Raw genomic sequence first — 15631 nt, 5'->3', positions numbered from 1 at the left:
AGGTTGATTTCGGAGGGCTATAAGATTTGTTATTTCCATAGTTTTACATACTTTTCCTGACAACTATTCCCCGAGGATGCTAGGTATAAGGATATTCATCTCAGCTTTCGAGTCCACTGTCTTTGATAATCGTGTATAACAGAAAGACATTTTGAAACATCTGATCAGCAAACTTGATATGAGGGACCATATCACCGGATGTGTCTGTCCTTAGAGATATCTGTTATAGCCAAGACCTACACAGAATGGGGACCTCACACCTCCATTGTGTTTAAGAATGCGCTGAATGTATCTTTTGGGACGTGTATTTCCTGTTAACACTGTCCCTTCATTGTGTAATATATATATGAAGCTGTCATCTTGAGGGACCAATCATCCCATCATACTTGTTACTATAGATCATAAAGCGGAGGTATTTCTCCCTGGAGAGCTTCTTAAGGGAGACTACTGACCTCCCAATATTTAGGTTTAATTGTATACAAAAACTGTGGCTGGAGCTGGTGTGATAATAAAGTATTGCCTTGTATAACAATAAACTACATTGAAACCAAGATGACCAGCAAGGTGTACATTTGAGAAGTTTGGCTGAAATTTTTGCTTTAATAGGCTATATTCTTCCCTAAAATCCTGATTGGATTTCAGTGAAATTCAATCTAAATTATCACTTGGGAAGGTCAGTAATTCCTTAAATTCAAAACCCCCAGGGACTTAGGGGCAAAGCCAAAATGGGTAATTTTGCTAAAATTTTGCTTTCCAATTCTGATATTCCTAAATGCCAAATTGAATTTCAACCAATTTCATTTGAAACTCACTTTGGGATGGTAATAATTCCTGAAATGAATAAGTTGATTGTCAGATGACTGTTAAGGACCAATGGTTTCAAATATGATATGACACCGACCTCTAAAACATTATATTTCATAGTCTATTCGCCTGGTGGCGAAAAGTCAAAAAGATACCGTAATAAAGATCTGATTTTGGATGCCTTGACAGTCAGCGGAGAAAATTCTCCAAGAACCAACATCAAATAGCTTACATGTATGTATGTTCCCCAGTACAGATACGTACCTACCTGGCCTGATGATCTATTACTTAAGTTATACATATGTTGAAACTCATGATAATACATCAAGCAAATTACAAAATGATTGAGATATGGTTTTTTTCTATACTAATATAATTTGTTTGATTAAATTCTACTAGCCAGATTGCTGGATCCTGATAACAAATCTCTGAAATGTCAGCTGAATTTACGGCCGTAAGGTTGCAGCAGTTGTCAACAGAGGAATCATATAACAATGATCTAATTTAATAGCCAGGTATAGGCATGCAATGACATTTGAATCTGACATTAGTGAGTGCCACTAACAGGTTTTTCAATAATAGTTAAAAATCAGGAGGAATGCTGAAGTATGGAAAACTCGGTTTTACAGCTCCCATTCCTTACTACAGTATCTATATCTCAAGTTCTGATCTGTTTCTCGTAGATACCATGAACAGTTGCTACTTCATGATAAAACTTCTGAGTTTAAGTAGAATTTAATGAAACTTCTCCAACGTTGGAACCATTCTCTTTATTTCACTTTGATTCGGTTCAGTTCTTTGTTATCATTGGCTCATATAGCCTTTTTTTGTTCAATTAGTTCTGAAATGTTCTATTAGACTGGATTTTTTTTAATGATATTTACATGTTAAAATCTGTGAAAATGATTCAGTTAGTGAATTACGTTGAGCCATACAAACTTTAACAACATATGATTATACTTTAGTTGTGGTTAAGATCCTTAAGAATCTTTTCCATCATTGGAGAATATTAGAGCCACTGTGTTGATTTTGTATATAAATCTGTATCATATCATTCTAAATAGTTACAATGTTATATTATTTTTTTCTCTCCAGGTGGGTTCCCTGCTCGGTACTTGGTGGCACTGATTTCAGGCATAGCGGGTATCTTTTTAGCCATAGTGGTGTACTTGGTGTGGTTTTACTGTCGTCAGAAACGAAGTCATCTAAACTGGCACGGATCTTCTGACGGTGAAGATTCTCCGAATACTGTGACCAACGACCTCAAGATCAGTCAAAGTACGCCCGACCTTGTGCATCAGTTAATGGCTGAAAATGGAGGAATCAGTCACTCCAAACATGGAATTTTTAAACATACCCAACGTCAATCAACCCTGCCAACGGTCTCCGAGAGACACGTGTCATTTCAGCGACAACTTTCCCACAAGTTGGACTTGTCTAACATTGAATTTACAGTTCAAAGTATAAAACATAAAGAACAGCCAAACCTGGGTTCCATCAAACCAGAATTGTATAAACAAGTGTCCATTGACAGTATAAAAAGTGAGCAGATGCTTTGTGGTAAAATCTTCTTCAGTCTCAAGTATGAGCATGACCTTGGGGAGCTAAAGGTTCTCATACACAGAGCAGAGGATTTACCTGCGAAAGATTTTTCAGGCACATCAGATCCATATGTAAAAACATATTTACTACCAGATCGTAAACACAAGTGTCAAACAAAAGTTCATCGCAAAACTCTTAACCCAGAGTTCAATGAATCATTCACATTCTCTGTACCCTATAAGGAAATTACGTCAAGAACTTTGCAGTTTAATATATATGATTTTGACAGATTTTCTCGTCATGATCTGATTGGTGCTGTTGTGGTGAAGGATATTTTAAGTGAGGGAAGTTTGCTGAAAGAAACATTTTATGTGAGAGATATACTTTCAGCCAACCAGGTGAGTAAAATACTATGTACATTTCTCAGAATAATCTGTTTTCAGCCAATCAGCTGTTTAAACAGGTATATACAAATATTTCAAAATAAATTCGTCATTCAGGTGAGTTCACCATCTCATGATTATTTTGTGTACCAAGTAAAATGAATGAATTTACTTTTTGAAATGTTTTTATGTAGACCATCATCCACTCAGGTTCCATACAATTACTGGTTGTGGTACAAATGTTGATTAGGTACTATTGGAGCATATGGAAGATGTATGAAATAATGTTAGCAGAAATAGAACAATATATAAAGGTTTGAAATAATGACATGTAGAGGCAGCGAAAAAGGAGGGTGAATAGTAGAGATTTGATCTGAGGAAAGTAGAGGCAGCATAAGGAGGGTGATATATCAATATCTGATGTAAAAAAAACAGGGTATACAGAGGTTTGAATCAGTGACAAGTAAAGTCAGTAAAAGGAGGGTGAATAGTAGAGATTTGATCTTAGGAAAAGTAGAGGCAGCATAAGGAGGGTGATATATCAATATCTGATGTAAAAAAAACAGGGTATATAGAGGTTTAAACTAATGACAAGTAAAGTCAGTAAAAGGAGGGTGAATAGTAGAGATTTGATCTTAGGAAAAGTAGAGGCAGCATAAGGAGGGTGATATATCAATATCTGATGTAAAAAAAACAGGGTATATAGAGGTTTGAACTAATGACAAGTAAAGTCAGTAAAAGGAGGGTGAATAGTAGAGATTTGATCTGAGGAAAAGTAGAGGCAGCATAAGGAGGGTGATATATCAATATCTGATGTAAAAAAAACAGGGTATACAGAGGTTTGAATCAGTGACAAGTAAAGTCAGTAAAAGGAGGGTGAATAGTAGAGATTTGATCTGAGGAAAAGTAGAGGCAGCATAAGGAGGGTGATATATCAATATCTGATGTAAAAAAACAGGGTATACAGAGGTTTGAACTAATGACAAGTAAAGTCAGTAAAAGGAGGGTGAATGGTAGAGATTTGATCTTAGGAAAAGTCAAGGCAGCATATAACCAAGGGGATATGTAGATCAGGCTAGAATGGAGGAAAAAGTAGAGGCAGCATATAACCAGGGGGATATGTAGATCAGGCTAGAATGGAGGAAAAGTAGAGGCAGCATATAACCAGGGGGATATGTAGATCAGGCTAGAATGGAGGAAAAGTAGAGGCAGCATATAACCAGGGGGATATGTAGATCAGGCTAGAATGGAGGAAAAGTAGAGGCAGCATATAACCAGGGGGATATGTAGATCAGGCTAGAATGGAGGAAAAGTAGAGGCAGCATATAAACAGGGGGATATGTAGATCAGGCTAGAATGGAGGAAAAGTAGAGGCAGCATATAACCAGGGGGATATGTAGATCAGGCTAGAATGGAGGAAAAGTAGAGGCAGCATATAACCAGGGGGATATGTAGATCAGGCTAGAATGGAGGAAAAGTAGAGGCAGCATATAACCAGGGGGATATGTAGATCAGGCTAGAATGGAGGAAAAGTAGAGGCAGCATATAACCAGGGGGATATGTAGATCAGGCTAGAATGGAGGAAAAGTAGAGGCAGCATATAACCAGGGGGATATGTAGATCAGGCTAGAATGGAGGAAAAGTAGAGGCAGCATATAACCAGGGGGATATGTAGATCAGGCTAGAATGGAGGAAAAGTAGAGGCAGCATATAGCCAGGGGGATATGTAGATCAGGCTAGAATGGAGGAAAAATAGAAGTAGCAAAAGGAGATTAATTGATTTTCAAGAGTTGAATTCAAAGATTCCAAGTCAAGCATTTTTGTAAACAATAGTAAAAAAAAACAAAAAAAGACTTGGAATTGAATTAAACCTAGCTGAATGGATATTTACAAGGTTCATGGTGATAAATTAGCTACTTCATTGACCACCTTTACTGCTTTTTCACAGACATATTCAAATTTGATGTATAGGGCAGAATTGATATGGACAATCCCCACCTTCTGAATATTGCTTTACACCAACAACAATACCCAGGAAATGAGGGAAACAATAACACAATCCTTCTATTGTTGGCACAGGCATGCTGTGTTCTTTGTCTTTCCATAATTCTGTCAGCTCCAAACATGTGAGCGCATAAGAATGGTGCCTCATTTCCTGCTTCCTGTGCCTATAGTGTTGCAGTAATATATTTCCACACCATTGCTCTGTTCTGATACATCCACAACATTGACACAACATTGGCGATGGTGATCTATTCTTCAGCACCAACCTCAGTACACAGAGGGATTGACAGGAAATGCATTAAGTTCTCTAAAAAAAAAAAAAAAAATGAAATGTGATTTAAATATTGCTTTTTCTTGCATCTGAATGTAAATTACCTATACATTTAACTTCACTGAAGTAACATTAAACAGAAAAACTCACCAGGTACAATGTATATTAAAATTGAAAGTACAGAACAATAAAAAACATCTGGTAGATTTTGACAAATCTTATAGCTTATTTAGGAAAATGTTATAAAGTGTTTGTACATTTGCCATTTATTTCAGGAATATAACAGAAAATTGATATTTTTAGAAATGAAAATTTGAAAATATTTAAGTAAAGAAACAGAAATAGTGAAACTGCTATGTACTCAGAAATACTGATATATGTACAGTTTATATATTAGAGTGCTTTTTTTATCTGTTTGCTCCTTGTTATAACGGCATTTCAGAATGTTTTCATCATGGTGGTGAAATAAACATAGAGATAGCACTTTGTATTTCATTTAGCAGTCTGTTATTTGAAGAATGTCGACCATTTCAAAAATAAAGGTGATTCTTCTTCCACAATTTTTTTCTCTCTGCAAAATGTACAAGATTATAAATGGATGTCCATAATTAGGTTTTAAACCTTAATGCTGTCATATTTGTTGTCAAATCTAATAAGTTCTTTGTGAAATTTCTTTATTTCAACTTGTAATGGTATTTCATTGATTACAAAAGTTGATCAATGGATTCAAGTCAAGTGCAAATTTGTGGTATTAAATTAAAAAAAAAAAAAAGAATAAGAGATTAGAATTCAAATAATTTTAGGAGAAACCAAATTACCATGAGTTGGGTTGTTTGGTTTTTTCCTGTTGGATAATAGTAATACTTTGATAAATGTTCATTGATGAAAAAAAGGAATTTCCTTTATCTTTAACAATGACATCAACACCATATTCTTAATTTGAAATTAAATTCGATGAAGCAAAATATGAACAAATGTTAGATTTCCATGGAGACCCATGGTAAGCATTTTCTGCTTCATTGACAACACTTAACATGTAAATCTTGGTCAATCAATCTAAGTTATGACAGGTTTTCAAATGAGAACATTATGTAAACAACAAAGAAACCCAACAAACATTCTACTGAGCATCAAACACATGTAAGAAAATTTTAATTTCCATTTTTAAACTGCTTTACTCATTTTGAAGATGTGTTTTAAAATTTGCTCTGTGAATCCAGAATGACAATAATTATGGATTGATTTTATGTGAAGGATATACCAGGAGACTCTGTAAGTTGTAAAAGCAAACATAGAACATCTAAAAAATGTATCCAGAATAATGTCTTATGGTGCTGTATTCTGGGGATTTTAACTGGCACTTGAAATTGAGGAATGTATTTGGAAATTGTTGGTGGGGTTATAAACTGGCATTATACAACAGGAAATAGCCAGCGTTAAAACTTCGGCAGTCATAAAACGACAGAGTGTCAATCAACAAATTCATTTGGAAATAGAATGGCTCAAGTTTAATCATTACTGGTATAAAAACAGTCGCCAAGGATGATTAAATATGAGAAAATTAATGTGGATGTTCTCGTTGTGGCTAAAATGGCAGATAATCATTGCTGTTAATTATTCCAATTTGAAGTGGTTTTTAAAGCTGCAAATATTGTCACTATTGTTTTTATTTATTCCTAAAATAAACTCTTATTATTGGTTGAAAGGATATTTAGTATCCTTTTTTTTTCATCCAAACTTTGTTATGTTCTTGTAATATTTGAAAACTTCTGCTCCAAAACATGTTTTGATATTTGTTTGACAGGGAACATTAATACCTGGCCTGTTTTCCTAGATATATTGTTAAACATCTTCTTTGTACTGATTACAATGAAAAGTTTGAAATCTCCTTACAGTAACTGTGTCGACAAGCTCATATATACATTTAGGACTTGAAACTGAAAAAGCTAGTGTTTAGTGTTTTGATGTTAAACTCTACACTTATAAATTTTCTTTGCAAAAGAAGAATTGATTGAAGAGATTATTAGAACAAAAAATTAGCTCTAAATACCAACTTCTTCAATTTTATTTTAAGAGACATTTGTGTGTTGATGATGTGTATTCTTTGAATTATAGAAAATTCATTGATCACTCAGATTCATCCAGAAGAATCTTAAAACACACTTGACACTACACATTATTCTGTGTCTCCTGCATACCTTAATCTTTACTTCTGTAACAAGTTGTATGGTAACTTTGGGTAAAAGCATCATGTTTCCATTACTAGATAGTAACATCCTGCATTTTCACCAGATGGTGTTAACATGTTACTGTTAATTAGTAAAACAAATGTATAATGATTTCTCTGGTAACATACAATGTGAGATGTCCACTCTTGACCTAAAAATACAAGGGATTATTTCTTATTTAGAATATACAGTTCCCATATCTGGTACATACAGCTCCCATATCTGGTATATACAGCTGTTATATCTGGTACATACAGCTGTTATATCTGGTACATACAGCTTCCATATCTGGTACATACAGCTCCCATATCTGGTATATACAGCTCCTATATCTGGTACATACAGCTCCCATATCTTGTATAAACAGCTGCCATATCTGGTACATACAGCTGCCATATCTGGTATAAATAGCTCATGAAAATCTGGTACATACAGCTTCCATATCTGGTATATAAATCTCCCATATCTGGTATGTACAGCTCCCATATCTTGTATATACAGCTGCCATATCTGGTACATACAGCTCCCATATCTTGTATATACAGCTGCCATATATGGTACATACAGCTTCCATATCTGGTATGTACAGCTTCCATATCTGGTACATACAACTTCCATATCTGGTACATACATCTGTAATATCTAGTACATACAGCTGTTATATCTAGTATGTATAGCTTCTATATCTGGTATAAACATCTCCCATATCTTGTATAAACAGCTGCCATATCTGGTACATACAGCTGCCATATCTGGTATATATAGCTCACAAAAATCTGGTACATACAGCTCCCATATCTGGTATATAAAGCTCCCATATCTGGTATGTACAGCTCCCATATCTGGTATATACAACTCCCATATCTGGTACATACAGCTCCCATATCTTGTATATACATATCTGGTATATACAGCTGTTTTATCTGGTACATACAGCTCCCATATCTTGTATAAACAGCTGCCATATCTGGTACATACAGCTGCCATATCTGGTATATATAGCTCACAAAAATCTGGTACATACAGCTCCCATATCTGGTATATAAATCTCCCATATCTGGTATGTACAGCTCCCATATCTTGTATATACAGCTCCCATATCTGGTATGTACAGCTCCCATATCTTGTATATACAGCTCCCATATCTGGTATATACAGCTCCCATATCTGGTATATACAGCTCCCATATCTGGTACATACAGCTCCCATATCTTGTATAAACAGCTGCCATATCTGGTGGTATATACAGGTGCATATCACATACAGCTGCCATATCTGGTATATATAGCTCACGAAAATCTGGTACATACAGCTCCCATATCTGGTATATAAATCTCCCATATCTGGTATGTACAGCTCCCATATCTTGTATATACAGCTCCCATATCTGGTATGTACAGCTCCCATATCTTGTATATACAGCTCCCATATCTGGTATATACAGGTGCCATATCTGGTACATACAGCTCCCATATCTGGTATATATAGCTCCCAAATCTGGTATGAACAGCTTCCATATCTGGTACATACAACTCCCATATCTGGTATGTACAGCTCCCATATCTTGTATATACAGCTCCCATATCTGGTATATACAGGTGCCATATCTGGTACATACAGCTCCCATATCTGGTATATATAGCTCCCAAATCTGGTATGTACAGCTTCCATATCTGGTACATACAACTCCCATATCTGGTATATACAGCTGTAATATCTGGTATATACAGCTCCCATATCTGGTATGTATAGCTTCCATATCTGGTACATACAGCTGCAATATCTGGTACATACAGCTCCCATATCTGGTACATACAGCTGCCATATCTGGTATATACAGCTCCCAAATCTGGTATATACAGCTCCCAAATCTGGTATATACAGCTCCCATATCTTGTACATACAGCTGCCATATCTGGTATATACAGCTCCCATATCTGGTACATACAGCTCCCATATCTAGTACATACATTTATCATTTATACATATACAAAATATCATAGATCACAATTCTGATCTGTCTGTCCATATTGTCAATGTAAAGGCCTGTTTTGTGTTTATCAAAACACATAGGCATTGAATCTCTTTCATAGTCCAAGGGTCAAGAAAAGGAAAAGGATATGAAATCATTGAACAACGTTGTCACAAAGATCATACCTTATGATAGATTTATATATTATAAAATTTGTTTATTCTATCCATCCAATATTGATAGGAAAACTAATCATATCTGTTTTAATTAATTGCTCCAGACTTCAAAGACATCATTCTTCCCAGTGTATAGTGATGTCTATTCGTACATCTAGGTTGACTGGACAGATCAGGATAAAGTTTGCAATATCAGTTTCAGCCTCACCATGTTTACTCCATCTGTTGCCTCTCTTTTGAATGTGTATGAGGTGTATTGTACTTGAAAACAATAAACAATATAGTTGTAGATGAGGAGTATTTATATTACACAGTTTTCTATAGTAAATTAGATGTATGCTAAATTCTCATGTATTATTTCATTGTCATGTCAGAGACATTAAATATTTATCAGGATTCCTCTGGAACACTGACCAATGAAAATCCCTTGCCCACCATATCCGGTATCATTTTCAGATAGCAGGATGTGGTGATTGGGATGCTAATGTCATTGTATTTGGTTAATTCTTTATTTATTACTGTTCAATATTCAGACCAAGTCAAAATACTACCATAATGATAAATAGATAAGTTTTGATATTTTGTATTGACAGATTTATGGTAGAAATCTATTGACACACACCCTGGCACACCTTTGTATTCAGAACACTTGGTTTTATAACCATATTTTTAAAAATATCTTGTTTATTTAGAGAATGGTAATTTGAATATGCATTGTTAATTGAATGCATCATCTCATGTATCACCAATTATGGAGAAATAATTCTGAAGTGAAAAATACAGGATATGGAAGTTTTTCTTGTAACATCATATGTAACATTTTTCAAAATGTTTTCCATTATGTATTCTGTACATAACAAGAAAAAATTGACTATGGATGTGATCTCTCAATGACTGTAATAGATTTGTGTTCTGTACATTGCATGGAAAGTTTTACTCTGGAGTTATCTTCCCATGGCATCCTTGGATCATCAGGCCATGCTTTAAAGAGTGCCGTAGAGGTTAACTTCTCAATACTATAGCAGGTTGTGCTTCATACATTGCAGAAGTTTGGCTTTAGAGTTATCTATGGTTGTATTCTGTACATTTCAGGAGAAGTATGACTTTAGAGTTATCTCCCCATGACTAAACAAACACATTCTTTATATTTCAGATGAAGTTTTACTTCAGAGGTATCGCCCCTTGACAGTAATATGGTTGTATTCTGTACATTTCAAGAGAAGTTTGACTTACCTCAATATAACACTTATGCTCTTTACATTTCAGGAGTATTTTAACTTGTGAGTTATCACCCCTTTCTAAAATGCTTGTGTTCTCCGCATTTCAGGAGGATGTTGACTTTGCAGTTATCTCCCCTGACTATAATGCTTGTGTTCTCTAAATTTCAGGAGAAGTTTGACTTTGGAGAGCTGATGTTATCACTGTGTTATCTCCCTACGGCTGGAAGACTGACGCTGACTGTGGTCAAGGCCCGTAATCTAAAGGCCATGGACATTACAGGTTCATCAGGTGAGGTGATACAGCATAATTAGCATATACACCAATGGAGATGTTTCTGAGATAACAAAGGTTACTAGAGTTTATCCACGTATGAAGCTTTCTTTATGGATGTCTGAGAATGCCATAACTAAGTTTGGAACATAACATCCTTGGATCATCAGGCCTCTAATCGTATATAAATTAAGGTAGTGACCACATTCCACCATCTCCAATGTGCAATAGCACTAGTTGTTATGATCTAATATGATACTTACCATACCAATAAGGGAGCCAAATGTTTGGCCATTGAGAGGAGAGAGAAAAAGGACTAAAGGTTCCAGTAAGGATATAGGGTTCAGTCTTGACACGACACACATAAAAATAGGTAAAATGATTTATCTCCAATTGATATGAATCATTCTGATATGCTGTGTAGATTCAGTTTCATATGGATGAAGGACCCTTGAGGACATTGATTATAAGTAAAAGTGTCGAGGTAGAGAGATACTTTGTTTGGCAGTTTTTAACTAATTTTGGTATAAAGAATCACTGGGGTAATTATATTTCATAAATGAAAGTTATTTTCTCTCATGAGTACATATATTCCCAAATGATTTTAGTATGTTCCTCAATTTTGCAGTAATTGCTCCATACAAGTGATACATCAGACACAATACTAAAATTCTTCTATAAAATTAATGTTTTATTTGACAAAATTAAATCATGGTCAAAACACAGACCATGATTTGTGTAGCAGTTCTGTATATCCTTCAGACTGAGAGATAAAAAATTTACAGTATACTGTATAGAAGTTTTGTGGTAGATGTAGATTTTTAAAAATTGTAATGTATACATAGATATTTATCAACATATCTATATACATACATATAGACATCATCCTGACTTTTTTACATCAGTTATGTTGGTCTTGATAATTAAGAAAACTGCAATACAAAGGAAACGAGATCCAATGTCTGGTCTGGTAGATTCAGTAATATCAGCAGTCGTCCTAGGACAGATTCCTAGTGGAATATAGGAGTGTGGTTCAAAGATTTGTAAACAGCAAACATAGAGGACCAGACAAGAATATTCTTCCTACAGATGTTGTCGTCTTCTATATCTGCAATTAAGAAAACAGTGAACTACTTATTCGTGTAAAGGAGTGACATTGATTCATTTTGTAAGAAAAATGACTTTATCAAATTTCAAACAACATGGCGTTGTCCGTAATACCTTAAGGAAACGGTTCAAATATTTCATGTTCAGTTTTCCAGTAAATCACTCTGTATTTTTAGCAAAGGTACAGTTACTCATCAATGTAGCACACATAGACCTATCACTTTACCTATTAAGACTTGCTGAGAATTCTATAGATTAATATACAGAGGCCATTAATATTTATCCTTGGATCGGCCATAAGAGATCTGTAACAGACATAAATATAGACCTGTCTCCTATCTAGCTTGTCTGTAGTCATCACATCCATAAAAAACCATAAACAATAAAACTAACACAATTTTGAATTATGTTTTAGATTCAATAGAGAACAGATCTATTGGCTATAAACAGTGTTAATATCATCAAATGTGTGATAAATGGTTTTGTTTGCATCAAAATAAATTCCTATTGAGGATGAACATAGCTGACATGATAAGTATGGTTTAAGTGCTGCCTTTAAGTAGTGTGTTTGTCTGTTATGGGGTCTGCTGTCATAATACTACATATGAATATGAGCACATTAATCACATTTATAGAAACTTTGTTGAGACATGCATTTTATAAATTCATGCATCTATACAATTGCATCATAGTTAGAATTCAGTGTATTACACTCGAATTATGGGTCACTGTCATCTGACTAATGAACTGCATTGTGGCTGGTTTCCTAATACCTGAATTATATAGTTAGTACAAGGAATGACTAGGTCCAAATATGATTTAAATTTTATCAAACATAAACTTTATTCACTTCACAACAATGATAAAACAAATTGTATAAATGTAATTGGCCCAAACATTGTGCATGTGCATAACCTTAAGTGTTGTGGGAGAAAACCAGAGTAACTAGCAAACTTCACAGAGCGTGGTAGGTGAAACCTGGTGGCTTTCTCATGTCCAGGCGAAACAAATGTAACCCTGGTAACCTAAAATGAATATTGCATTTTCAGTATAATCAGCTGGACAGGCAATACAGCCTCAGTAATATACGTATAATTTTATCATATGATAAAAAAATTTAACTTACAGAATCATGCATAATTCCTTGAGTATACAAGGAATTTGCTTATTTGACCCGTCCAGTACAGAAATAGATCTCTGACAATGAATATGTCATCTATTTTGGACCTGATATTGTTTGTTGAGTGTTTGTAAAGAGATATTGTATGACACACTATTGTAATACATACAGGTAAAATGGTGTACTGTATGAGTGTTTGTAGAGAGATATTGTATGAGACTACTGTAATACATACAGGTAAAATGGTGTACTGTATGAGTGTTTGTAGAGAGATATTGTATGAGACTACTGTAATACATACAGGTAAAATGGTGTAATGTATGAGTGTATGTAGAGAGATATTGTATGACACACTACTGTAATACATACAGGTAAAATGGTGTAATGTATGAGTGTTTGTAGAGAAATATTGTATGACACTACTGTAATACATACAGGTAAAATGGTGTAATGTATGAGTGTTTGTAGAGAGATATTGTATGAGACTACTGTAACACATACAGGTAAAATGGTGTAATGTATGAGTGTTTGTAGAGAGATATTGTATGACACTACTGTAACACATACAGGTAAAATGGTGTAATGTATGAGTGTATGTAGAGAGATATTGTATGACACACTACTGTAATACATACAGGTAAAATGGTGTAATGTATGAGTGTTTGTAGAGAGATATTGTATGACACTACTGTAATACATACAGGTAAAATGGTGTAATGTATGAGTGTTTGTAGAGAGATATTGTATGAGACTACTGTAACACATACAGGTAAAATGGTGTAATGTATGAGTGTTTGTAGAGAGATATTGTATGAGACTACTGTAACACATACATGTAAAATGGTGTAATGTATGAGTGTTTGTAGAGGGATATTGTATGACACTACTGTAATACATACAGGTAAAATGATATAATGTATGAGTGTTTGTAGAGAGATATTGTATGAGACTACTGTAACACATACAGGTAAAATGGTGTAATGTATGAGTGTTTGTAGAGAGATATTGTATGAGACTACTGTAATACATACAGGTAAATTGGTGTAATGTATGAATGTTTGTAGGGAGATATTGTATGACACTACTGTAACACATACAGGTAAAATGGTGTAATGTATGAGTGTTTGTAGAGGGATATTGTATGACACTACTGTAATACATACAGGTAAAATGGCGTACTGTATGAGTGTTTGTAGAGAGATATTGTATGACACTACTGTAATACATACTGGTAAAATGATATAATGTATGAGTGTTTGTAGAGAGATATTGTATGACACTACTGTAATACATACAGGTAAAATGGCGTACTGTATGAGTGTTTGTAGAGAGATATTGTATGACACTACTGTAATACATACTGGTAAAATGATATAATGTATGAGTGTTTGTAGAGAGATATTGTATGACACTCTGCTGCTCGTTTTGACAGATCCATATGTGAAGGTTTCACTGATGTGCCAGGGGAAGAGGATAAAGAAGAGGAAGACATCAGTAAAGAGAAACACACTGAACCCTGTCTACAATGAGGCGATGGTGTTTGATGTTCCTCAGGAGAATGTGGACGATGTATATCTGGTCATCAAAATGATTGACTACGATAGGTAAGTTGCTAGGTCTAAAGTGTTTGGATTTTATCTTGACCTCATAAACAGGTAGCACAGAGGTCTCTTTAAACAGGATCTATGTTTTTACTGCAGTCTAAATGATGTGAGTGTATGGCTAGCGTTACTGCAATCTTACGCATTTTCTCTTTGGTCTGAATATATGAATGAATTAGCTGTTGTCTTAATGTCTCTTCTCTTTGTTCTGAAGTGCAATCTCATATATTTCTGCATTAAAAACCAAGAAAATACCATCATGTCAACATATCCATAATCCAAACACAAATTCAATAAAACAAGACAAAAAATATTGACAAAAGAAAGATTTACACAGAGACTCCCGAAAAAGTACGGAGAATACATCACATCATGTACTTCAATAAAAACAAGGAATGCTACAATGGAACCAACAGGCAAATTAATGAGCAGCAAACACGTCTAGCTTTATAACGCACAAAGAAATAGAATATTTCTCACTATAATGACTGTAAACCTTCCCCATCATTTTCATCAACCTGCATCTTTTGAAACCCTGTGTTATGAGTTTGTCCATCATTTCATGACTTCCTGCATGAAATCATGATAATGGAAACAGGGCCTTGAATATCTAATCAACTGCGACATGTATACTCCATAAGTTGGGAATGCAGATAAGTTGCTGTCCAGAAATGGAAAATTTACAATAGGGACAATGAAATTATCACAGGCATTATACAGCTTGGTGGAAAGGTTTTGTTTTAGGAAAAGATGGGCTGATGTATGATCAGAATGTATAGGTTGGTTAGCTGCAGTCTTAGTCCTTTTTTCACCTGGTTTCACTGTAAACTCATGTCTTTCTCCTTTGGTCTGATTGTATGGCTGGTTTCACTGTAAACTCATGTCTTTCCCCTTTGGTCTGATTGTAAGGCTGGTTTCACTGTAAACTCATG

The 15631-nt window shown here is 34.8% G+C and overlaps 1 protein-coding gene across 1 annotated transcript in view; it reads left to right on the top strand.

Annotated features, from left to right (window-relative positions):
- LOC132550165 (synaptotagmin-9-like) overlaps positions 1-15631 on the top strand; it is a 34340-nt gene that overhangs the window by 13338 nt on the left and 5371 nt on the right. The window contains exons 2-4 of the mRNA XM_060214182.1: positions 1900-2744; positions 10769-10889; positions 14531-14702. Of these exons, the coding sequence (XP_060070165.1) occupies positions 1900-2744; positions 10769-10889; positions 14531-14702 (1138 nt within the window). The remainder of the gene's footprint in view (positions 1-1899; positions 2745-10768; positions 10890-14530; positions 14703-15631) is intronic.

Source organism: Ylistrum balloti, unplaced genomic scaffold (genome assembly GCF_031769215.1).
Source record: "Ylistrum balloti isolate Yb309-2 unplaced genomic scaffold, AGI_CSIRO_Ybal_v1 Utg370108, whole genome shotgun sequence".
NCBI lineage: Eukaryota > Metazoa > Mollusca > Bivalvia > Pectinida > Pectinidae > Ylistrum > Ylistrum balloti.
The sequence above is the reverse complement of the archived record's forward strand: the minus strand, read 5'-3'. Positions and strand labels throughout refer to the sequence as shown.